Genomic DNA, 23,679 nt, shown 5'->3' with positions numbered 1-23,679 from the left:
ACCTGCGCTGTACTTTTGCAACCTAGTCAATGAGGCTGTGGTGTGATGCAGTTAGGACTTCGAGACCGAGAGGAGAAAAGGGCGCTTGGACCGGGCTCAGACCGCGTTGCCAAAAGTGCTGACCGGGGCCAGGCCCTGCTTCTCCCTCCAGTAGTTGGTCCGCTGGACGATGCTCTCGTCGACGAGGAACCAGTACTTTTCGAGCCATGTCTTTGAGCACTCCCAATTGTCGGGGTCCATCGTGGCCTTAAAGGAGGCGTCGTCGTCGAAGCGAAAGGCGTCGTCGGTGGGCGCACTGTGGATGCGAAAGGGCGAGACGACGATGCGCTCTGCATCGGTGCCAAAGATGGTGTCGATCTTGAACGTGTCGTGGTCCAGCAGCTTGGCCTTGATCGCTCGGAGCACGCGGCTGCGCACCGCGGGCCAAGGGAGGATGTCGAGGGCGACGGAGTGGACGACGGTGAGCTGCTCGTCGACGGGATGCATGTTCTCGGGCACACGTCGGCTTTTTTGTGTGCGCTCGTGCCATATTTGCTTGATGCGGCTGGGTGCCTTGCATTTGGAGATGTCGACGGGTGGAAAGGACAGCGCGACGGCATTGCCAAAGTAGGCGCGGAAGAAGTCCAGGTGGGGGGTCGTGAGCGTGGCGCGGCCCCCCTGGCTGCTCGACTGAATGAGGTCGCGCAGAGCTGTTTGCGATGCGGTTTCTGACGTGCCTTGACCTTGTGGAGATGACTTGGCCGACGCAATCCAGTCGACCATCTGGTATGCGGCCCACATGGACTCGGACGTGGTAAAGATTTGCGTGTTGTTCAGCACGCCCGACGCCACGGCGTCCGACAGGCTGACAGGAGGGTGCTTGCGCGCGTCGAGAAAGGCCCCTGGGTCGGGCGCAAACCAGCGCGGCGTCGTGTCCTCGTCGAGGCGATCGCGCTCGGCGTCGGTTTCCTGCCGCTTGCGCATCCGATATCGTCGCTGAGCCATGCGCGTCTGCTCCCGCCGCCGCTCGTCGGCGTCGGGCACGCTCGACGAGCTGCCCTCGCCCTTGTCAAGGTTGCTCCTCTTGCTCGCCATAGGCGGCGCCAGCATCGTTGGCTCCAGCATCTCTTATACGTATCTTCGAGTCGAGAAGTGGCGTCGGCGTCAAACTCGACTTGGTTTCGAGCAAGTGGAGTTGAACTTTCCACGGTTATGACCGCTCACCCATCCCACGCCTGATGACAGCTTATCTTTTTCTGGGCCCGATCGCCACGTGCTTCTACGACGCCCGAGTTGGTGTTCCCGCCACGCAGATTCAGAACAGACCTTCATCGGCCGATCGGACTGCGCGTCCACCTCGTCCTCGTCTCCGAGGTGGCTAGAAGAGTTGCATGAAGACACAGAGCAAGGCCACTAGGCGCACTGGCGGTCATAGAGAGGCTCTTGACATGTGATGGCATTGGTGGCATTGGCAAGAAGAAATATCGACAGCGGGCGATGCTGACAGGAAACGAACTTTTAAGGGTGATGAGATTGCAATTTTGCCGACATGAAAGCAAGGCACTAGATGGAAGAAGGAGAAACAGTATTCAATTGCAACGATCCTCAGAGTTTGAGCAAAGAGTTACAGACACCACCGTGCATCGTTGAAGGGGAGGTCAAGAAGGAGAGGCTAGGCATAGCTACTGAAAGGTAATGGGCTTGCCGAGCATGGTGTTGAACTTGCCGTGGAGCAGGTCGAGGCGGTAGATCTGCGCCGGGTAGGCAAGGACGTCCTTGAGAAAGTCAACGCGGAAGAAGTTGGCGCCACCGGGACCGGCGTCGTGGTCGTGCCTGCCCTGGGCGTGGGGAAAGGCCTCGAAGATGGCAAAGGTCGTCTTGGAGTAGCGGAGGCCGAACCAGGGGCCTGTGAGTGGCTCCTTGTTCACGCCCGAGTTGATGTCGCGCAGAAAACTGGCGAGCTGCTCCTCCTTGCCTGGCTTGGCCTCGAGCTGGATGAAGTAGGCCTTCTCGCCGGGCGTGTCGTCAATGCCGTGCACGACAAAGCCCGGGTGCGAGGGGTCATCGTGCGACCAGTCGGCCTGCGTGTTGGGCATGGGCGCTTGCGTCTGCGGCATGGTAGTCTCTTCTGCCCGTTGCATTACATGACAATTGCTGTGAGAGGAGAACTGCGACCAGACTCACTGAGGAAGAGTTTCGAGATGTGTGAGAATGCTGGATGCTAGAAGTCGTGCTTGCTTGCTTGTCGACCAACCATTTTCGCAGCTCGAACGACCCTCTCTTATAGCTTTTATCTACTACATCCCTGGTTCCCCGGTCGAACAGCAACTACTTCTCATGCACTGTACCGGACCGCACGACTCGATACATGTCCGTGCGCGGTCACTTGCCCGATGTTGCGAGCCCAAAGTGAGCGGTAAGCTTTCTTTGAAGCGCTGCCACGACACGTGGCTGAGTATGACAGCTTACCCGCCGGCCAAAGCGAGACGAACTTGCGTGCGAGGTTTCGACGCCGCCTTTCTAGCGACATCCTCACAGCGTCTTCTGGATAAAGCACTGTCACACTGCACACAAGTTCGAGCAATGACGCAAGAGAAAATACGAGGATCGCATTTGAAGATTTTGTTTTCCTTCCATTTCCGATCAGCCGCCATTGTGCCTCGACTGCGAGCATCTTGCCTGTCCCCTGTCCCCTACTGGCGCCTCTAGACGGAGATGGAGTTAACCCAACCAACGACGGTGTCACCAAATGCCTTTGGGTATGCGTAAAGACCCCAGTGGCCTCCTGTCAGCGTCACTGTCGTCAGGTGAGGGAGGAGAGTGGCATCGTTCATCTCGGGCCGACAGATGTAGTCGTCGGAGTAGCCAATGAAGAGCGAGGGCACCTGGACCACCTGGTTCGATTCGTCTGCTTCGCCGACCTGGTGTCCTTCGACCACGGCCCTGTACCAGCAGCAGGGCGCCTCGAGGCCATCTCTAGCCAGCCGCGCGTTCCAGCGCTGTCGCATCTCGGCCGTCGCATAGGGCTGCACCTCGGTCTGCTTGTCGGCCTTGAGAAACGCTTCCAGCCCGTCCTCTTTGCAAAAGGTGTCGAGCCAGATCCTGGTGTCGGCTGGGTGAGCGAGGCTGAAGAGCGAGTCGAGGTGCTCGCCTAGGATGCGCGGGCCCTGCGGCGTAGTGAAGAGCTTCCAGTACCAGAAGGTGCCGTAGCCGAAAAGCTTCGTCGAGAGGCTGAGCACCGCGTCCAGGTCAAATTGCTCGTTTGTTGGCTTCCTGTAGCCGACATTGGCGATGGCGAGACCGGCAACCCTGCCGGGCGCGAGATTGTAGAAGCGCTGGGCAAAGGAGCTGCCCCAGTCGTGGCCCAGGACAATGACTTTGTCGACGGACTCGGCCTCGAGGATCTCGACAATGTCCTGCACCATCTTTCGGAACTTGTAGGCGGCCGGGTCCGTCGGCTTCGAGGTGCCCGTGTAGCCCAGGAGATTGGGCGCCACGACGCCGAAGCCACCGGGCAAGAGGTGGCCCTCGATCAGGCCTGTCCACTCCGTCGCATCGTCGGGGAAGCCATGGAAGAGGAGCAGCGTGGGCTTGTTTCCTTTGGCCGGGTGTGCACGATAGGAGTACGTGAACCCGCGCGAAGTTTCCAGGGTCTTTAGCTTGTCTGCCATGATGGAGAGAGATGTCGTTGTTCTCCGTCTTGTGCGCGCATCAGATTGATCCGCTTATATAGACAGCCGCTCGGGCCGATCAAGTGAGCAAGATGTCGGAACGCCCGCTGAAGGAATCATGCGCAGTGCTGCTGGACCAGTGCAGTGATGCGGCCCGTGAGCGAATGTGCACGCACGGGCCAGCGCTCACCGGTTCGTGTCGCGACGCAAAAGAAAGCAGGAGTCCTTCGCTCTTAGTTCGGACGTGCAACGAGCGCACTATTTCTCTCTCTTTAACAGCTGCCTCGATCGCTTCCCTGCGACGAGAAACCTCAGAGCAATAAAAACCCGTCCCAATCTCAGACAAGAGGACGAAGAAAGACACATTCACTATTGCCACGAATAATTGCAGGTGTATCCCAAGATGCTCGAGGACCAGTGCCGAGAATTGAAGTACGAATTGAAGTACGAGAAGAAGAAAGGATGGGAGGAGCATGCTCGACTCCACTCAATGTCCATTGCATGCCAACTGTCTAAGGAAGTTCAAGAGTAGAGGAGCCTCTGGCCAAAGGACATGAGCCGGGGAGGCGTGACGTCGCGGCGACGGCGGCGGCGGCGGCGGCCAGGCTCGACGGTGTCGACGGAGATGCCCGAGGCGAGGTCGGCGTTGCACACGGCCTGTGACGCCTCGGGGAACAGGTCGGCGGCGACGATGGCCTCGGGGTGGACCACGAGGGCGCCCATGAAGCCCTCGGCGAGGTGCCAGGCGATGTGGCAGTGCAGCGGCCACACACCGGGGATGTCCGAGTAGAGGCGCAGGACGGCGTAGTTGCCGCCGGGAATGACGAGCGTGTCGCGCCGCGGCGGGTTCGTCGTGTTGAAGGAGATCGACGACCACTCGTCGACGGTCATGGTGCCGTCACCGCGCGCGACAATGTAAAAGTCGGCGCCGTGGAGGTGGTAGGGGTGGTCGAGGTTCTGGTCGCCATTGTTGATGATGACATCGATGGCCCACTCGTCGTCGGCGACCTCGGCAAAGGCGACGCGCGACGAGTCGATGGAGCTGCCGTTGTTGATCGTCGCCAGGAAGGGCTGGTAGGCGTAGTTTGTGTACGTCGTCGAGTTGACAAAGAAGCGGCTGTACGACGTGCTGTCGACGGTGAGCTGGCCGAATGCGCTCGTGTACTGGCGCACGTTGGCCGTCGTCAGGCCCAGCGGCGCCTCCTCGGCCGTGACGGGGGTGAGGTCGCTGTCGTCAAAGTCGACGCAGCTCGTGGGCAGGTCTGCGTCCCAGTCATTTGTGGTTGGTTCGGTGCCGTTGTTGGTGCCGATGTGGATGGCCAAGCGGGTGATCGCATTGAGGTCGTCGTCGGTCGAGGCAAAGCAGTTGGTGTTGAGCTCGCCGCGGAACCAGAACGAGTCGCCGTCGGATGCGTCGCTGAAGTCGGCGATGAAGTCGTAGCGCTGGCCGTTGTGGATGGGCACGCGCGCCACGCTGGGGCCCAGAACAGCGGTGCCGTCGGCGCCAGTCACGTTGAGGTAGTGCAGGTCGATGCTGACGTGCTCCTGGGCGTGGGAGCCGCCGTTGATGACGCGGAACCGGATCTTCTCGGCGGCGACGGTGATCGCTGGCGGGTCTGGCGTCGTGCAGGTGACGTCCGAGTCGGTGAGCAGCGAGCAGTTGAAGACGCCGGCACCGTTGATGAGGCCCGACTGCGGCGATGGCGCGGCCGAGCTGCCGTCGTAGCCGTCAGTGGTCAGCAGTTCGGTCGCAATGTACTCGGCCCCGTCGTGGTACCAGTCCTGGACGATGATGACCTGCTCCGAGGTGAAGTCGACGCCACGCACGTATGGGTCGCTGGGCGAGTGGATGATCATGGGCCCGAGGATGCCGTCGGTGTACTGCGTCGACGAGTGCGAGTGGTACCAGTAGGTGCCGTACTGGCCTGCCGTGCTGAACGTGTACGTGTATGACGAGCCTGCGGGGATGGGGCACTGCGAGAAGCCAGGGACGCCTGCACGGTGTGACCAGGCTGCGTCAGTCTAACTTTCCTTCTCCGCGCACCTACAACCCCCAGCCCACACTCACCGTCTTCATATGCTGTGCCGTTCTGGTACATGCCGTGCCAGTGGATCGAGGTGCCCTCGCTGAGGGTGTTGGTGACGGTGATCTCCAGCGTGTCGCCCTCGTTTGCCTCGACAAGCGGGCCGGGCATCTGGCCGTTGATGGTGTAGAGCGTCTTGTCGTAGCCGTCGGGCGCGCCCGTCTGCGCGGCAATCGTCCAGCTGTAGCTCCGCGTCGTCGTTGCCGTCGTGATGGAGAAGCTGGGGTCGAGCGAGTACGAGGTGGGGGCCGATGCCGTACCCGTGGCGACGGAGTTCGACGCGGTGGTGGCCGTCGATGTCACGGCCGACGATGTTGCCGTGGTGCTGACCGTCGTGGCCGTGCTGTAGGACGCCGTCGAGCTCGCGGTGATGTCCGTGGCCTCGGACGTGACGGTGCTGAGCGTGCTGCTGCTGCTCGAGTCCTGGGCGGCCGCACCCAGTGCGCCGAGCAGGAGCGAGAGAGCCAGACGAGAGGACGAGAAGCGCATCGTAGGGAAGGTGAGGTAGGTAAGGAGAACAGGAAGAAAAAGGCTCACTGGGTCGCATTTATACTGGCTGTCTGCTGCGCGAGCAAGGCTTGCCTTGCCCTCTACCGAGCGCCGATCGCTTGCAGACGGCTTCTCTCTCTCTTCCTCTCTTCAATTCAGCTCCGACGAAAAGAAATCGCTCATCGACGATGCGAGAATTCTATTTGGCAGCAGTGAGGCCGGCTTGCTCGTGGCCGCCGGCGGAGGGATGAGCACCGCCAAGATTTGCTAGCCTGAGAAGCCCTGGGGGGGCCTGTCACGCCAGCGACGCCAGTCAGCCACAAACGGGTGCCGAGGACGTGCATATGATAAAGAGACAAGGGGGGGCGCGCGCTATTTTGGTTTGCTCGCAAAAAACAAAATGACCCAGCGGAAGATTCTCTCGCTGCCGCCGCCTCGGAGCGCAAACAGCACTGCCTGATTGGCAATTAGAGTTGCTGCTGCTGCTGCTGCTGCTGCTGCTTCCGGCACGGCAGCGGGCGATCTGGCGGGAAACAATGAGATTGCCGGCGCGGTGATCAAGAAGCGAGACAGACGCACGCGATCTGGGAGCCAAGCACGCCGGCAGCTTCCTTTTTCTACTGTCCGACAATGGCTAAACATACTGATAAACTAACAAACGAGCGAGAAGCGAATAAATAAGGATAGCCCGTGAAAACTGGAAAAAGAAAAACCAAACCCACCGGAGAAATTGTGGCTGAGAGTGAATTTTCGGCACCCTGCCGCCGCCTCGCGTTCAGAATAGCGTTTGTTCCTGCCTCTGGACAGGCAGGCCAAGGTGGGGCGGCCTTGCTGTCGTCATTGCTGCAAGAGAAATTTGTGTGGCCAAGGTGCGAGCTTGCACAAGCAGTGAGCAAGGAGCCTCGAGGAGAAGCTGGTGCTTCGAGCTGCGGTCGCGCGAAGCATAGCAAGCAGGGCCCGAGGGAGGAACGTTAGGCCAATGCAGGCGAGCGAGGTCGCCGGCGCTCCCAGCCCCACTTCCACTTCCCTGCGACAGCGATAACAATGCGGGAAGGCGGACCGAGCGAAGCAGCGGAAACGAGCTAAATTAATTCAACCCCCGCTCGAGACCACTGCTTCCACCACTATTGCTACTACTAGCTGGTATCGGTTGCCGGCCGCGCAGGGGCGGCTGATGCTTGGCGTTCACATGGGACAGGAAGCTCGCCGCCCTTGCAGGGGGCGACTCACCGCCCGCGGTGCATCCTCCCCCGGCCAACAGTTGCGTCCGTTTAGATTGCGCACTCTGGATGATGCCCTGCCCAGCTAAATGATGCCGGCGTAATTGCTTGATTGCATCCGTCCGACGAGCTGTGCAGCAGCTGTGCGTGCAAGCAAGGGCAAGCAGTCTCACCGTGCATCTTTTTCCACGAGTGGCTTCAAACGATTCTGCCTCTTCCCTCGACCACCTCGTCGCGGCTCTGCGCCGAGCTCGGGTAGAGGCTGTCCTACCGCTCAAGCGAGGTTTGCGCCTTGCCGGGCGGCTGGCTGGCGTAGAACTGCACGTAGCCTTGCGGCGATATGACCGTGAGCCGCTTGCCGAACAGCCTGGCCACTTCGTAGCGACTCAGCTCTCCCCGAGGAACAGGAGCGTTGGGGCCATCCTCGGGGCAGGATCATTCACTCAATCAAGTCCCCCCTCTCTCTTCGCGAAGATCGCAACAACAGTGCCAGTCGTCTATGGAAGAAGCAGCAGATGTCACATTATCAAGAGCTTGCAGAGAGAGAGAGCGTCGTCGTGGTGTGTAAACAAAGTAGTCGTCATGGGAATGAGCAGATCAGCGATGATGATATTTAGGCAGCAGGCGCGATGGCGGCCATGATGCCGTTGTAGGCAAGCTGCTCCCCCTGCTCGACGAGGCGCGCCCAGTCGCAGTCGGGCACGCCGCGCATCGCACGCGCCTTCAGGCCGAGCTGGATCGCATAGTCGATCCACGCCTTTGCCAGCGTCGTCAGCTCGACCATGCGCTGGGCCTGGGCGCCGTCGTCCTGCAGCGCCTCGAGCACGCGCGGGTGTGGGAGCAGCTCGCCGACGAGGAGCGACGACATGCCGAGCAGCACCGGCATATTGTCGCTCCACAGATCTGCGCCGAGGTGGAGCACGAGGGCAGGCAGGCCAAAGTGGCAGGGCTGCCTCTGCCTGTCCCGCGGCAGCGCGTCGAGCGGCACCTGCTGCTGCGGCAAAGGTGGCGGCGGTGCTGAGTCGAGCGTGGCTGTGTCCCCATCCAGGCGAGCGCGAAGCACCTGGACGAGCTCCCAGACGCCGTCGCGCTGCTCCTCGACGTCGTCGGTGCCCATGCAGCCCACATCGCGGAGGTCGCGCGTGGCGTCGGCACTGCCCGCCGCCGCCGTCGTCGCTGCCGTCGCAGGCGGCGCCGTCCGCTCGGTGAAGCCAAGGAGGACGCGGAGGACCTTGACGCAAGCCATGCCGAGCGGTGAGGCCAGGCGGCCACACGAGGCAGAGATGGCGTGCTCCAGCGGCGCAGCCGAGACGAGGAGCGTGGGCACGAGCGCGCGCAGCTCGGCGTCGGTGAGTGTGCGCTGGCTGAGTCGCTGGCGGGAGGCGGGCGCATCCTGCTGCTGCGCGAGATGCACAAGGAGCACGTCCTGCTCCTCGAGGCGTGGGCGCTGCGCATCGGGCCGCGCCATGATGTTGGCATACACCGTCTCGCCCAGCGCCGACCATGTATGCGCAGCAACCAGGGGCCCGTCGAGGTAGATGGGCCGCAGCGACTCGTCAGGCACGAAGCGCGTCTCGCTGGCGGCACTGTGCTGGGCCAGGTAGTCGCCAACGACGTCGATGGCCGCCTGCTTGAGCCTGTCGCCCTGGAAGAGGAGGGTTTCATCATCATCATCATCGATGGTCGCGTGCCGGCGTGGTAAGCCATTGACCCAGGCCTTGAGCCCATCGACCTCGCGTGCCGTCATGGCGCCAAACATCTTGCCGCCCCACTCAAACTCGCGCACGAACCGGCTGGCCGCTGCGTCGCCCGGCTGCGTCCAGACGGGGCTGGATGCAATGGCGGCGACGAGCTTGGGCGCATTCTCGTCGATGTGCGCCGGATCCAGCCAGTCGGACACGCTCCGGCCGGCCAGCTGGGCATGCACCGAGGCGTGGACGCCAAAGGCCGTCGCTGCCTTGTTGCGCAGCGTGGCCTCGACGCTGCGCCTGCGCGTCTCGGCTGCGCGTGCCTCGGCCGCCGACGGTGGATCGACGTCGTCGCGCGCGAGGGCCGTGCTGGTGAGGTGGGGCGGCGTGGCATCGTTGGGTTCACAAGGAGAAGAAGACAGCACCGGCGTCGTGGGCACCGCCTCGGCGAGGGCATAGCCAAGCTTGACGCGGGCCCACATCTCGTCGCCAAACTGCGTGCCCTTTTCCTTTGCAGCCGCGCGCAGAAAGTCGACGACGGCGAGGCGCGCCATGGCCGCGTGGCCCGAGTCGGCATTGTCGATGGAGACGTGGAGCCAAAAGTAGGCGGCGGCGTCGGCGTCGATCAGCTCCTCGATCTCGCTCGCAGAGACGAGGAGGTGGTAGGGCAGGCCCTCGTAGGCCATGTTGAAGCCCAGGGCCTCGGGCAGGAACTCGAGCGGCGAGGCCGAGAGGCTCAGCTGCACCACGGCGGCGCGCCAGCAGCGCGCATTGCCCTGCGAGTCGCTTGGCCGGCCCTTGCCCTCTTTCTCCTCCTTGTTGTCCCCCTTTTCCTTCCTCCTGCTAGCCCCGTCGCCCGCGGGCGCATACTCGGTAAAGGCGCGCTCCTCGCCCTTGGGCGGCGCCGAGACGCCAGCGCCTTCGAGGCGGTCCATGAGGGCCTCGTAGATGGCCACGTGGCTGCGCTCCAGCTCGCCGTCGCCCAGCTCCTCGCTCATGACCTGCCAGCAGGCCCGTGCTGCCCTGCGCTGGGCCGCGAGGGAGAGGCTGCCGCGGCCAGAGCCGGTGAGGGAGCCGTCGCTGGAGCCGTCGCTGGAGCCGTCGCTGGAGCCGTCGCTGGAGCCGCCGCTGGAGCCGTCGCTGGATCCGCCGCTGCCGCCGCTACAGCCCGTCGTGGTGCGCAGCAGGTGGGCCAGCCAGCTGCCGTCGACGTACTTGACGACGCTGGCGCGGCGGAGCCACTCGATGCACTGGGCCTGGCCACCGTCGAACATCTCGCAGCCGGCCGTGCGCGCCTCGCGCATGCTCCTGCCCTCGCGCCGTGCCTGCTGAAAGGCGGCCTGCCGGCGCTGCGAGTAGGCGCGAAACTTGTCCGAGGTCGCCGCGTGCTGTGCCGTGAGAAAGCCGTCGAGCGCGCACGCATCGAAGCGCGTGGGCAGCGAGAGAATTGAGCTGGGGTCTTTGCAGTCGACCGTACGTAGCACATGGGCCATCTCGACGAGGAGGCGCCGCCGCGCAATGGCAATCGTCGAGCGTGGATACCGGCTCAGGTTCTGCAGCCGGTGGTACAGCTCCCGGTCCGTCATTCGCCATCCGCCCGCCTCGTCCTCGTCTTCCACGCCGCGCCTCCGAATTACGCCCCGACTCGAGCCATCGACGGCAAACGCTGCCTCCTCTGCCCCTTCTTCTTTGTCGCACGCCCCATCGGCATCGACGAGCGTGGCGTCCGAGTCTGCGCTCCTCGACCGCGCCTTGTCCTCGCCGCCGTCCTTGATCGCAGGCCTGCTCCGCTGGTGCGCCTCGCCTGCCTCGCCTGCCTCGCCTGCCTCGCCTGCCTCGTCCTCGTCAAAGTAGTAGCCGCGCGCCTCTTGCACCGCCGCGGGCGTCGGCGGGCCAAAGGCCGCTGATCCGTGCGCGTTGCCCAGCGTCGTCGCCCACCAGGTCCTGGCAGCGCGCACGCCGTCGTTGCCGCCTCCCGTGCCTGTGCTCGTGCTGCTTGTCATTGTTGTGCGGGGAGAGACAAGTGAGGACTGGGAGCAAAGGAGGGGCGTAGGGGCTGCCGTCCGCCGTCAGTACCGGGCAAGGGTCTTTCCCCGGACCCTTGATCAGGTCATCGACGGGCTTAAAATTACACTTACTGCACGCCCAAATTTCCACCCCAATTTCCGCCAGCTCCACTCGTCGGAACGTGGGCGGTCGTCGGCGACACCGGACTGCCTTTTGGCTCTACCTCGTATCCTTCTGCTGCTTTGCGTGGGCAGCTGCATCTCGGCCTGACAAAAGAGGCAGGGTGAGTGAGGCTGTTGCTGCCAGGTGAAGAACACGGAAGGAGACAGACAGGCTTCGACGTGCAAGATTGGGCCGACGTCGTGGAGTAGTCTAATTTTAGCGTCACTTCACGCACGCTTGCGTGCTCATCGATTCGACGTGGAGGCAGGCGCGCGACGCAGGGTCCATTAGGAAGAGGAAAGAAAGGGTGGGTGGAGGGAAGAAGAAGTGAGGGAAGAAGACAAGCGGGTGTTGAGGCTCTTCCGATCACCTTGGCAATGACGGACGCAAGCCGACTGGAGCAGGCACTCGTCGAGGTGGGCACACAGCTGGCCAGCAGCGGCTACCGCTTCTGGGCGCCCACGCCCGAGACGCACGCAAAGGTCGTGGCGCGCCTGACGGACGAGCAGGCTAGGCTGCCGACGGCGACGACGAGGCAGGACCTCTGGGGCTGGAGCCTGCCGCTTGGGTGCGTTGTTATACTGCTCTTCCGACAATCTTCTTATGCTGACCGAAAGGAGCACATGCATGCACACACAGGCACAGCTCGTCGCTGCTGTCGGGTCTCTCGTCCGTGGCGCAGGAAGCGCTCCTCGCGCCAAGCTCGAGCTCGCAGCAGCGCCGTCCCCTCGCCCGCTTCTCGTCCCTGTACCCCTCCGCGTCGTCGCACTCACTTCAGCAAGTCCTCTATGCGCACTCGCCATGGCCCACGACGGACACGGACGCCGTCTTCTTTGGGCCAGACACCTACCGCTTCCTCCGCTTCCTCGACGCCGCCCTTGGCCGCGAGAAGGGCCGCTCCTTTCGGCTGGCCGTCGATGTCGGCTGCGGCGCCGGTGCTGGCGCGATCCACCTCGCCGCTGCTGGGCTGAGCGGGGGTGGGGCCGCGCCAGATGAAAAGGCCTGCGAGCGCGTCGTGGGGCTCGACATCAACGAGCGCGCATTCACCTTTGCAAGAGCCAATGCCGCCCTCCACCGCAGCTTGTCGGCCAGCAGCGGGGGCGCCGAGGTGGAGTGGAGAAAGAGTGACCTGTTCTCGGCACTGTCGCACGATGAGCTGGACCAGCTTGACCTCGTCATCAGCAACCCGCCCTACATTGCCTTTGACGCCGGCAAGGGCTCCACCTATGGTGAGTGGTCTCTCTTCCCAGTCAGCTTCCTCTTCTCAGAATGGCAACCGCTTACGAAAAAATGTACAGCCGACGGGGGCGAGCAGTCTGGCCTTGCGCTGCCTGTCCTCATTGCGCGCCAGGCGCTCGAGCGCCTCTCGCGCGGCGGCCTCTGCATGCTCTATACGGGCGTGCCCATCGGCCTCGACGGCTCCGACCCGCTGCGCGCTGCTCTCGAGGCCGAACAGGACCGCGCCGAGCTCGTCTACTACGACGTCATGGGTGGGTCGAGCTGCTTCTTTTCTTCCTCTTTCATGTATCTGCCTGGGACTGACTGCCGGACAAAGACGTCGATGTGTTTGGCGACGAGCTGCGCGACGCAGAGGGCGCCTATGGCCGCTCCGGCGTGGGCCAGATTGCCGTCATCGGCGCAGTCGTGCGGAAGCGGTAGTTGCAGGGACTGCCACCGCCCTGATGTCTCATCACTGTTCATCATAATTCAACTCTTTCATCGTCGGGCGCTGTCATGCTCCTCATCACAGCAGGAGGCTCGCACCTAATTACTGGCCGGAAATTAATAGCTATCATTATTCACTCCACCCTCGCCATCTTCAACAACATTGAGCAGAGAGTTACATCGCAGAGTCCTTCACAGCAGGCAAGCAAGCAACGTGCACGGTCTGCGCTACTTGAGAGCCTTGACGTCGTCGAGAAAGGCCTCGACCTCGCGCACAGGCTGCGACGAGGCGTCGCACGCGACATCGAAGCCGTGATTGCCGCCAGGCGCACGGACGAGGCGGACATCGCTGACGCCCGCCTCGGTGAGCTGGGCCACGTAGGCCTCGGAGAGGGCAAAGGGCACGAGAAAGTCGGCGTCGCCGTGCACGACGCACGTCGGTGGCCAGGCGGCCCCCTTTTCGGCCGCGGCCAGCGCTGGGTTCTTGGGCGTCTTGGCCCAGTCGGCATCCTTGTTTGGGCCCTCAAACTTCTCGCCCATGATGCCCTGGTTGAGGAGGTGGATCGAGAGCTGTTTCGTGACGGCGTTATTACAGATGCATGCCATGGTGCTAGGGGGAGAGAGACAGAGAGAGAACCCACCGCGTTCCTCAAGTGGTCCGCCTCTGCCATCGGCCGGGCTGCGCCGAGCCGCTCGATCTCCTCCTCGGATAGCCCATTGGCGAGCGCTTTCTGGTGCATGATGTCCTCCGGCAGGCCAAGGATGGGCAGCGGGCCGATGATCGACCCCGTGAATGCCTTTTGTCCGCTCTTGAGCGCCTCGAGCACCGCGGGGTGGACCTCGGGCGTGAGCAGCGGGTGCGGCACAGACGTGGGCAGGGGACTGTAGTAGGCCTCGTGGTCCAGCGGCGGGGCCGGGTAGACCTCGAGAAGCGCGACCGGTGTCGGCGTGGCCAGGGCTGCTACGGATCTCGCGGCGTGCCCGCCCGCGCTCGCGCCTAGCGGAATGCCCTTTGCCCCATCGAGCGACGATGAGGCCGTGTTGAGCTTGCCCGAGGTGACAAAGTCCCACGCGCGCAGGACGTCGCTGACTCCCTCGGCCGCGCTCGACTCGGGCAGGAGGCGATAGTCGACGGTGACATAGCCCCAGCCGCGCTTCAGGGCAATGGCGACGCTGCGAAATCCGAGAAAGGAGCTTCAATATCTTGATACTCTGTGGAGAGAGAGAGAAGACGGGAGATCACCACTCACGGCCAGCTGCCGACGGACCAGCGGTTGCCTGCGACGAAGCTGCCGCCGTGGACGACAAAGAAGAAGGGTGCCCCGTGCGTCCCTGCGGGCGGGCTCAGGTAGTCGAGGCCAATGCCGTGCTCGTTGTCGTACGTGACGGAGCGCCACCTGCTGCTGCCGCCTGCCGCGTCGTCTCCCGCCATGATTCAGCTGGCTTTGAGAGAAGAAAGAGAGTGGGAAGATGAGACGTTAGCAGAAAAGCTCAGCTGCGACCCCCTTCTTCGGATCTTGACTTCCTTGGCTTCACTAGCGCCCTTCCATAGCGGGGAAGCCTCGGGCTCCACGGATATTCGAATTTCGAGCCGTGCGCGTGCACATGTTCGTGTTATGCAAGACCCGTCATAGCCAGATTCGCTCGTCAGATTCGCTCTCTTTTCACTGCTTTCTAGGTAGCCAACTCGGTGTCCCTTCAGAAGAGAGAGAGGAAAGGACCAAGTAGCTGGAGAAGAGAATCGCCTCGATCGTCTGGACGCTGCATTCATGCAATTTGGCCAATCTGCCTTGCGATCTTGCCTCGAGAGAATCCGGACATTTCAAACGAAGTTCTTGCCAAGCCTTTGCGCTAAATAAAAAAGGGCATATGACGTTTCGAAATTCTCCACCCGGCCTCTAAAGAAGACCAGCGGGGCTGAAGCACCAGGCTTCAGCCCTGTTCTGTCACCGAGGACGGGCACGCTTATCGCACAAGAGCAGACTTGCGTGGAGAACATGTAAACGTTTTCCCCGTCGAATCGGTATCTTTGACTCTTCTTTCCCAGAGAAGTGAGGTAGGGCTGCTTCTATTTTCGATCCGGAGCCTGCTTGTCACGCTTATCAATTCGATCGATCCGCTTGGGTTGTCATGTCTGGCCAGCTCCGGAGTTTCGTCTATCTCGTACTCTGCACTGTAGGGTTCGATAGCAATGAGGGCTCCAAGAGTGAGACCAACGTATCCTTCTCCACCCCCAGATACTCCATCATCAACCCGTCCTAAGAAAGACTGATGGCGAAGAGCGATCACAAGGACGACACGGGGCCCTCTCCGACGTCGATCTCGCCAACCACCACGGTGGTTGCATCGCCGACGACAGAGGACAAGAAGAGCGAAACGGTGTACATTGAGTGGGAGGATGGCGACCCCCGATACCCTCTTAATTGGAGCCAGAGTGCGTACCGCCCCTGCATGGCTAAAGAGAGTGACTTCTGACATACTACCTACCATTCAGCTTCACGCTACTTCATGATCACGGTCACTTTTCTCTATAACTCCTCGACGGCGGTGTGTTCTACCTCAGAAGTCAAGTAAGAGGAGGAAAGCAACGGCTGATCAGACATATTTTTAACACCTAGATGAACGCGACGGGGTACACGACAGCCCAGGATGTTGGTTCTTACGATTTGCACACGAGCGTCGAAGTCTGGCTGACCGGTGCGACGGCTGTGAGTATGGCTTCCACTTCGCTGCATTCTGGTATTGGCTGATCATGCTCATCACGATGGAACAGTACCTCGTCCCCGTCGCCCTCACGCCCCTGGTTCTCGCTCCACTCAGCGAGATCTACGGTCGCCGCCCAGTCTACCTCGTCTCTCTCTTCATCTATACGTGAGTGCGACAGCAATGCCACACGTTCTTCCGGCGTCCTTCTGGCTGACTGCTCTAACACTTTTTTAAGAATGATGTTCATCCCGCAGGCGCTGGCGCCCAACATTGCTGCCATCATCGCCTCGCGCGTCGTCCAGGGCTGCGCCGGGAGCGTGGGCAATACCATGGTGGCCGGCTCCGTCGCGGACCTGTTTCCGAAAGAGAAGCGCGCCGTGCCCATGTCGGCATTTGTCTTTGTGGTTTTGTATGTGTCTTCCGTCTTTTGTTGCTTCTCGTAGCTCGCAACTGACCCACGACTGCGTTGTGTCTGGTAGCATGAGTCAGGCTATCGGTTCTTGCGCATCGGGCTGGACGGTCGCTACCATCGGATGGCGCTGGATGTGAGTTGCAGGTGTGTTGCCCACTTGACCACCTGCTCACAAGCTCCGTCACAGCTTCTGGTGGCAGGGCGCCATCGCATTGGGCACTCTTGTCGCCTTTGTCTTTGTCGTCAAAGAATCACGCGCCACCATCCTCTTGTCGCGCCGTGCAAAGGAGCTGACCAAGCAAACGGGCATCCTTCACAAGACCGAGGACGACGACGTGCGGCGCAATGCCTTTGTCATGGCCTCGCGCAATCTCGGTCGTCCCCTCGTCTTCTTCGTCACTGAGCCCATCGTCGCCTTCCTCGCACTGTGGATTGGCTTCCTCTGGGGTGTCGTTTTCCTCTCCCTCGAGGGTGTCGCTGACTCGTTCAAGCCGTACGGTTGGACCCCACCGCAGATCGACACGGTGCTTCTGGCCATTGGCGTCGGGGGCTTCGTAGGCTTCGTGAGCAACTTCCATCAGGCTCATCTGTACGCGCGCGACGTCAAGCGATCGGATGGCAAGCCTATCCCCGAGTCAAGGCTCTACTGTGAGCTGCCTTCTGTACTGGCCAAAAGTACCTAGAGCGCTGACTCAGTGATCCCCTTTGTAACAGGGGCCATGCCTGCTTCCATCTTGACGGCTGGTGGACTCTTCTGGTACGGCTGGGGCGCACAGCCCTCGGTACACCCGGCGGTTCCCATCATCGGCCTCGTTGTCTTTTCGTGGGGTACCTACATCATCTATCTCGGTATGTCTTCCCCCGCTGCCTTGTCTGCCGAGAATTGCTGACACTTGCCTGTTGCAGCGACACTCAACTACCTGGCCGATGCGTACGAGCACTACGCCTCGAGCGGCATCGCATGCCAGGCGCTTCTGTGCGTATCAGCCTCTTCTCTCCTCATGTCGTTCATGCCCAACTAATACCCGTCCTTTGATGAAACCTCGCAGCCGCAACATCTTTGGCGGAACGGTGAGTGGCTCCACGACCCAACTATTCCCTCCATAAGAAGTTCTGACAATTAGCATGCCTCCATCTTCTTCTGCAGTTCGGCCTCTTTGCGCATCAGATGTACCGCAACCTCACGCCGCCGTACGCGACGACGGTGCTGGCATGCATCGCGGCCGCTCTGGGCATCGCGCCGTTTGCCCTCTTCTTCTGGGGCCCCACGCTACGCAACTACTCGCGCATTCATCGACGCATCGAGCAGGAGCAGGCTGAGAAAAGTCACTGAAGTATCTTCTGTCTCCAAGCATAGACTTCCTGTACATAACAAAGATATGATCTCGCGGCGTCTTGATGTCAAGGGAAATTTTAGGATGGATTCTGCACCAGACCAACAAAAAGTATTGCATTCGAAATGACCGCATGGTCGTGTGGACGGATCTCCTGCAGCATCATCACGTGGAGGCCGATTGCATACGAGTTGCACTCCTACACCCACTGCCACCTCTACCTCTCCTTCCGCAACGTCTTTTCTGAGACACACCTCAACTATGATGCCCCGCATACTTCGGCCCGGGTTTCAAGAGGCATCAGCCCACTTCGCCAGGATCCGCGATCTCACGCCCGAGTATGCCGACTTGTTCGGCGATGACCCAAAGCCGGCCTTTGCGGTTCTCGCAGTCGGTTTCACCCTTGCTCTTGCAGGATGGTCTCAGCTCCCGCGGCCAAAGGGATTGCGCCTGATCGTGGGCTACCAGCTCATCGTCACTGCGCTTCTCACTTTCATGGATCTGCGCTACCTCTTTGCAACACCAATAAGGATGGCGCCCCCCGCAGCAGGCATCGTTGGTCTTGCGACGCTCGTAGTCTTCGGTCCCTCAAAGTTCAACAGCCCCTCAGGGGTCGTATCTAATAGCGCAGCGTCCTGCTGGCCGCTATTTCTCACATTGAGTGGTTTCGACCAGCTCCAGGAATTCCTGATGCGTAATGATGAAGTCGGTCTGGTGGTAACACTGATCTTCAGTATGTTCGCAGTCGGACTCCTCATCATCGCCAACGCGATGTGGTTGATACTGGGCGACAAAGGATGGGGAGACACGGTCCTTTCCATGAAAGCGGCCGCAAGCATTGTCATCCTGCAGACCACCTTGCTTGTAGTCTTTCAGCTAGCCTAATAATAACCCGGAGAAATGCATATCACTTGCTTGACGAAGATGCAGTGTCCAGCAGCGATGGCATTGTCGTATCATCGCTGCTTGCGAATGCGAGGATGTATCGGCACTGCGCGCTCTCTGAAGGCAGCACTCACTCGAGAAAGTGAAACATGAGCCTCGCAAATCCGCAACCGCATGAAAGCTAGATACACAGGCACACTCATTCGAAGGCTAGTCAGCCAGGTGGAGTTGAGCCTATCGCACTTTGCGCCGCAAAGCCCGTCATGAGCTTAAAATTCAAGGCGCCCGCCACCTTTCGGCAAGACCCCGCCACGGCTTGGACTTCAGTCTCGAGAAGCTAGAGCGCACTTCCTCTTCCATTCTTTCTCACGGGCAAGGCGAGCTACAGTGTAGGCACCATGTACAGTACAGCACACGTCTAAGAGTAGCAAAACGCAAGACAAAGCATCTACAATACAAAGGAAAGGAGCCACAACAGATACGAGACATCACTGGGCGCCGGCCAGGAAGCCGGTGCGCCGCCAGTAGGCGACCCACTCGCGGGCCTGCTGGCCATCAACGGCCTTGCTCTTGTACAGCGCTGGAGAACAAGCCTGGGCGCGGCGCGTGTCGAGGTGCTTGCCGCCGCTCAGGGCTGCCGAACCGACACTGAAGAAGCGCAGCAGCTTGGCCGTGGGGAAGGCGTCGAGACTGTGTGTGCGGCTGGCTGCCTCGACGCGCGCGAGCCACTCGGCGTAGGGCACCGTCTTGGTGCCCAAGGCGGCGGCGAGGTGCGGCACAATGTCGTTCCAGAGTGCAAGCGACGGATTGACGACATGGAGCGTCGTCTCGCCGGCGTCGGTGTCGCCATTGACGGCACCGGGCTCCCGCTGGGCCAGGGCTACGTCGGCGTAGGTGCGCGCGGCGACATCCATGGCAATCCAGCTCACGGCGTCGTTGGGCCCCGCAAGGGGCAGCGCACCCACAACCTCGTAGCTCTTGACGAGCAGCGGCAGCCAGTCGGTCGTGCTCCAGTAGCCGTAGCCGAGGGTGCCGCTGAGCTGGCCAAAGCGTATCGAGGTCGTCTGGGCGAGGGGCGAGGCGAGGAGGAGGTGCTCGGTGACCATCTTTCCCATGCCATAGCCGAGTTGATTGCCCGCAGCCGAGAGCGGGAACTCGTCCTCGAGCACGACGTCGTCGGGCACTGCCAGCACGGCCGAGATGGAGCTCGAGAAGAGGAAGCGGGGCTCGTGGCTGGCGTGCGACGTGAGCGCCATGTCGATGAGGTTGCGCGTGCCCTTGATCAGCGGTTCGAAGCTGGCCAGTGACAGGTTGACTGTGTGTTTGTGGTCATGTTTGAGGACAGTTAGCAGAGGCAATAAAGCAGCAAAGAAAGGCAGAGAGCACACTCACAGTCGAGCCGCCAGGCATTGTGGACAATGACGCTGACCGAGTCGCGCATCTCTTCGTAGAGCGACTGCTCGAGGCCGAGGTTGGGCTTCTCCAGGTCTGCCACGACGAGCTGCACCTTGCCGCCCTCGTCGAGCAGGTGCGCATCGAGGCCGCGCTCCTGGAAGCTGTCCACCTGGCGTGTGCGGAGGTCTTGCTTTCCCCGTCGGTTGACGGCATACACCTTTCGCACGCGGCTGCTCTTGACGAGGTCCGACACGAGACATGCGCCCAGGCCGCCAGTAGTGCCCGTGACGAGGACAACGACGTCGGCTGCGTGACCATTGGCGTGGCCGTTGGCAGTGCCGTTGGCGATGCCGTTGACCGCCTTGCCATTGATGCCGTGGCCATTGGCTGCCTTCTTTGGCCAGTTGGTCGAGTACTTGTCGAGCATGGCCTGAGCGGCGTCGCTCTTGGCCCCGGCGGCGGCTGCCGTCTCGTCGCCATCTGCCGCTTCCACGACGGCGAGGAGCGCGTCGGCGAGCGTGCGCACCGTGGGGTACGCATAGACGAACATGGGGTCGAGGCGCTTCTTGGTCGACGTCGCCAGCACGTTTCTGATCTTGGCCGCCCGCAGCGAGTCGGCGCCGATGGAGAAGAGGTCGACGGCCAGCGGGTCAGCCTCGCGGGAGGCAGCGAGGGCTCCCTCGAGGGCCTCGTCTACGATGGTGCGCACATACGCCAGCGTGCTGTCTGGCGTCCACTCTTGGGGTGCGGCGATGCGCGTCTGTGCGCTGTCTTCAAAGGCCGCATACGCCTCGTCGATCTCCGGCGCGTAGTTCTTGACGATAAAGGCGATGCGGAGCGTGTTCTTGGGTGTGCGCTCAAATGGCTTGCTCTTCTTGGCCACAACGATCATCTCCTTGAAGATGGTCGAGTGCGTCGGCGCCATGGCATTGGCGCGCTGCACGTCGGGCCAGATGGCGTTGCGGAACGCCGCCAGCTCCTCGTCGTTGCGCGGCTCAAAGTCGGTGTCGGCGGGCTCGACGAGGAGGCCCGCAAAGGGCCGGCCGCGGCCAAAGAAGCAGCAGCTCTTGACGGACGCATTCTCCTGGATGATGGCAATCAGCGGGCCCGGGTTCGTCTTTTCGCCCGTCGAGTGCATCAGCTGGTCGTCGATGCGGCCAACGATGCGCAGCAGCTTGCCGCCGTCGACGAGCTCAAAGAGGTCCGACGTCGCATACACCTCCTTTCCCTCGTACGTGTCGTTGATGACGTTGGGCCCGAACCGGTCGTTGCTGCCGACGAGCATCTCGTACGTCCCGTCGCCCTGGTCTCGGTAGTAGAGCGGGCACTTTGTCGTGGGCACAAAGCAGTCGAGCCGGTCAAATGCCGGGGGCGAGTTTGCAAAGCGCGTCGAGGTAAGCATGGCCGCCTCGGTGGACCCGTACCCGTTCAGTACGCTGACGCCAGCGGTGTATAGGCGCTGCAGCGTTTCGAGCGAGATAGGCCCGCCTCCTGAAGCGCGCCAGGGAACTTTTCTGAACGTCTCGATTGCCTTTGGGTCGCGCGAGTACATGTCCCAGAACGTGGGTGGCAGCGCGATGAGGCCGGGCGGCGACTGGTCCAGCTCGGCCAGCAGGTCGCCGGGTGTGAGTGGCTGTTGTTGGGATGATTGTTGAGTCCGCGTGCAGGGAGCAGCCGTCAGTGAGCAGGGTGACTACAGATCAGAGGACGAATAGCGAGACGACTCTCGACAATGCAACCCACCTTGGGAGGAAACGAGTAGGGCCGGAACTGCAGCGAGATGCCGCTCATGACCCAGCAGGCAGCAGGGAAGATGAAGGCCATCGTGTGCCAGGGCGGCAAGTGGCCCGAGAAGAGCGAGTGGCCGACGAAAGACTCGCCGCTGTTCTTGAACTCGCGCGTGGCATTGACGACATACCGGTGCGTGTGGTAGATGGGCTTGGGGTGGTTCGTCGATCCGCTCGAGTGGAGGATGTAGGCCGTCGAGTCCCACGGCTGCAGCTTCAGGGGCGTCCGGATCAGTGAGCGCGGGTCGGTGGCGGCCGAGGAGAGGAAAAAGTCGTCAAAGGACGGGTAGGCGATCTCGTCGAGCTTCTCGCCCATCTCCTGCAGTGCTGCCGCCAGCACATCGTCGTACATCTGACCGGCGCCAGCAGGATTGGGGATCAGCATCGTGGCGCCGGAGCGCTTGAGCAGGCTGACGAGGGCCTCCTTTGAGTTGTTGATCGAGATGGGAAAGGGCACGGCGCCGGCACGGATGATGGCCAGCGACATGGGCAGGTACGTCATGGGCGGGCCATTGGCAAAGATGGCCACGACGGGGGCGCTGAGCCGGCCATCGCTGCCAAGCTTCTCCGCGGACACCACCTCGCCCTTGTCGAGGTCCGTGCCGAGGTGCTTGGCCACCTTTCGAGCGCTTAACGCAGCAGACAAGCACGTTTAGCACTTCTCCACTCTCCTCTTAGAGGTATAGAGAGACGAACTCACAAAGCATGAATGGCGAGGGACGCGCGCTCGTATGTCCAGTCGACGACGCGGTCCTTGCCGTCTGCGCCCGTCTCGGGGTAGCGGATAAAGGTGAAGTCGGGCGAGGCGAGGTGCCAGTCGTACAGCTGTGAAATCTGGCGAGTATAGTCGAGGGGCGGCTCCCTGAATGCTGCGCCCGCGCGTGCTGCGTCCGTATCAACCGTCATCGTACAGCTTCAACCTATGCTTGTCTTTGTGTCTTTGGTGAGTGCAAGTGGACGAGGCAGACCGGAGAGGGCGACACATCGTTTTCATGCTCGCTGCTTGCCTTTTATATGTTCGCTCCTCCATGTCTGCCTTACACAAGTCAATTAATGCGTGTTACCCTATCGACTGCGTAACGCCAATAAACAGAAGCCGCCGGGCACCGAGCAAATGAATGCCGTCCTGCTCTTCCTCTCACTCGGCCTTTTGGCTCCGAGGCCATCATTCCTGCACCGCTCCGGCCGAGATAATGCCATCAATGCTCAATGCAGTTTGCCCCTTAGAGAAAGGCAGGTACAGCTCTACAAACTAGGCCTAGGTAAGGCCGCCGCTCTTCTTACTCTCTGTCATATAAGGTAAAGCACATTCGGCTTCTACCCCTCATGCTGTCATGCATCAACTGTGTTGGACATTGCCAGATTGTGCCGATTAGCTTCCTACGCCCGGATCTCCTCGGACGAGGGGTTGCAGAAGAGGAAATTTAGAAATTTAAAGGGGGAGAAAGGTGGGGCGAAGAGAACGCTTCGGAGTTTGCGCTAAGATTTCGCAGTTATATCGGGGATTTCCCTGTCATGCCGAAAGAAAGCATGCAGACTACGGCTAGGCATGACCTCTGGAAAAAGAGAGTGCCTACACGGACACTTCGGGAAAACAACACTTTCAAGGGCTTCGATGGGCTCGGCCGATGCGTCGGGTGGCATGGCGCCCTACTTTTTTCTGTGGTTCTCAGTACACATGTTCTTTGTTCACCTATATAACAGCTCGTCCGGACTGCTGCTGAAGCGTGAGATCATCCCGGTCCCCGCTGCTCAAATAGCGGTGACAATGTCGTACTCTCGCTTGATGAGCTGATGAGAAAGAGAAAGCAATGTAGATGCGATAACAATAGAAGCAGGAGCACCTTCTAAGGAGTAAGCCGTCAAGGCGGCTCGAGTGCTTCGGCCGAATCGGTCGACGCTGTCGGAAACGTCAAATTTTAACAAGTCCGACGATTATAAACGCCGCACCCAACACAGACATGGACGGCAGCAACGAGACATAGAAGAGCGAGAGCGAGACAGATAGGAGAGGGCAAAAACGCCGCACGTGCTTCCGTACCCGGTCCAGTGACCGACCAGAATGTCAGGGCTTAATTAGCTCACGTCAGTAGCGTATTGCGTGACGCGGCGCTTTGACGCCCAGATGAAAAATCGGAAGCAACAAAGACGCCATCTGCGAGCGCATCGCGACACCATTCGGCCCTTTAGAAACC

The 23,679-nt window shown here is 61.2% G+C and overlaps 10 protein-coding genes across 10 annotated transcripts; 3 read left to right on the top strand and 7 right to left on the bottom strand.

The window, feature by feature from the left end:
- Positions 1-13: 13 nt before the first annotated feature.
- Positions 14-1,532, bottom strand: FA10DRAFT_172256 (hypothetical protein). Its single transcript, XM_025518227.1, has one exon. The coding sequence runs from the start codon at positions 1,102-1,104 to the stop codon at positions 97-99; it is 1,008 nt and encodes a 335-aa protein (XP_025375940.1). The 5' UTR covers positions 1,105-1,532; the 3' UTR covers positions 14-96.
- Positions 1,533-1,583: 51 nt separating this feature from the next.
- Positions 1,584-2,260, bottom strand: FA10DRAFT_268894 (hypothetical protein). Its single transcript, XM_025522522.1, has one exon. The coding sequence runs from the start codon at positions 2,094-2,096 to the stop codon at positions 1,662-1,664; it is 435 nt and encodes a 144-aa protein (XP_025375939.1). The 5' UTR covers positions 2,097-2,260; the 3' UTR covers positions 1,584-1,661.
- A 424-nt stretch (positions 2,261-2,684) lies between these two features.
- Positions 2,685-3,650, bottom strand: FA10DRAFT_288265 (alpha/beta-hydrolase; the record flags this gene model as incomplete). The annotated part of the gene is made up of 1 exon (XM_025524194.1): positions 2,685-3,650. The coding sequence occupies one exon, from the start codon at positions 3,648-3,650 to the stop codon at positions 2,685-2,687; it is 966 nt and encodes a 321-aa protein (XP_025375938.1).
- Positions 3,651-4,340: 690 nt separating this feature from the next.
- FA10DRAFT_217632 (multi-copper oxidase laccase-like protein) lies at positions 4,341-5,929 on the bottom strand (the record flags this gene model as incomplete). Its single annotated transcript, XM_025518514.1, has 2 exons — positions 4,341-5,644; positions 5,719-5,929. Coding segments are annotated over 2 exons (1,515 nt in total), but the record flags the coding sequence as incomplete, so codon positions are not given.
- Positions 5,930-8,056: 2,127 nt separating this feature from the next.
- Positions 8,057-11,134, bottom strand: FA10DRAFT_288263 (hypothetical protein; the record flags this gene model as incomplete). Its single annotated transcript, XM_025524193.1, has 1 exon — positions 8,057-11,134. One exon carries the CDS (start codon positions 11,132-11,134, stop codon positions 8,057-8,059), a length of 3,078 nt encoding a protein of 1,025 aa, XP_025375936.1.
- A 272-nt stretch (positions 11,135-11,406) lies between these two features.
- FA10DRAFT_172110 (S-adenosyl-L-methionine-dependent methyltransferase) lies at positions 11,407-13,076 on the top strand. Its single transcript, XM_025518225.1, has 4 exons — positions 11,407-11,868; positions 11,940-12,529; positions 12,599-12,790; positions 12,856-13,076. Exons 1-4 carry the CDS (start codon positions 11,678-11,680, stop codon positions 12,957-12,959), a joined length of 1,077 nt encoding a protein of 358 aa, XP_025375935.1. The 5' UTR covers positions 11,407-11,677; the 3' UTR covers positions 12,960-13,076.
- On the bottom strand, positions 13,072-14,711 carry FA10DRAFT_303666 (alpha/beta-hydrolase). Its single transcript, XM_025525265.1, has 3 exons — positions 14,216-14,711; positions 13,607-14,138; positions 13,072-13,535 (listed from the first exon to the last, which is right to left on the bottom strand). Exons 1-3 carry the CDS (start codon positions 14,395-14,397, stop codon positions 13,194-13,196), a joined length of 1,056 nt encoding a protein of 351 aa, XP_025375934.1. The 5' UTR covers positions 14,398-14,711; the 3' UTR covers positions 13,072-13,193.
- Positions 14,712-15,143: 432 nt separating this feature from the next.
- Positions 15,144-17,500, top strand: FA10DRAFT_172215 (MFS general substrate transporter). Its single transcript, XM_025518226.1, has 11 exons — positions 15,144-15,399; positions 15,460-15,512; positions 15,584-15,673; positions 15,739-15,836; positions 15,907-16,080; positions 16,151-16,216; positions 16,271-16,731; positions 16,798-16,932; positions 16,990-17,059; positions 17,133-17,154; positions 17,231-17,500. Exons 1-11 carry the CDS (start codon positions 15,237-15,239, stop codon positions 17,414-17,416), a joined length of 1,518 nt encoding a protein of 505 aa, XP_025375933.1. The 5' UTR covers positions 15,144-15,236; the 3' UTR covers positions 17,417-17,500.
- Positions 17,501-17,615: 115 nt separating this feature from the next.
- FA10DRAFT_268887 (hypothetical protein) lies at positions 17,616-18,343 on the top strand (the record flags this gene model as incomplete). Its single annotated transcript, XM_025522521.1, has 1 exon — positions 17,616-18,343. A coding segment is annotated over exon 1 (619 nt), but the record flags the coding sequence as incomplete, so codon positions are not given.
- A 215-nt stretch (positions 18,344-18,558) lies between these two features.
- FA10DRAFT_281163 (acetyl-CoA synthetase-like protein) lies at positions 18,559-22,530 on the bottom strand. The gene is made up of 4 exons (XM_025523668.1): positions 22,185-22,530; positions 21,441-22,113; positions 19,695-21,330; positions 18,559-19,617 (listed from the first exon to the last, which is right to left on the bottom strand). The coding sequence occupies exons 1-4, from the start codon at positions 22,388-22,390 to the stop codon at positions 18,791-18,793; spliced, it is 3,342 nt and encodes a 1,113-aa protein (XP_025375931.1). The 5' UTR covers positions 22,391-22,530; the 3' UTR covers positions 18,559-18,790.
- Between the last annotated feature and the right edge of the window lie 1,149 nt (positions 22,531-23,679).

The sequence above is a fragment of the Acaromyces ingoldii genome (genome assembly GCF_003144295.1).
Source record: "Acaromyces ingoldii strain MCA 4198 unplaced genomic scaffold FA10scaffold_5, whole genome shotgun sequence".
Lineage (NCBI taxonomy): Eukaryota > Fungi > Basidiomycota > Exobasidiomycetes > Exobasidiales > Cryptobasidiaceae > Acaromyces > Acaromyces ingoldii.
Note: the sequence above shows the minus strand (reverse complement) of the source record. Positions and strands in the feature narration are given on the sequence as shown.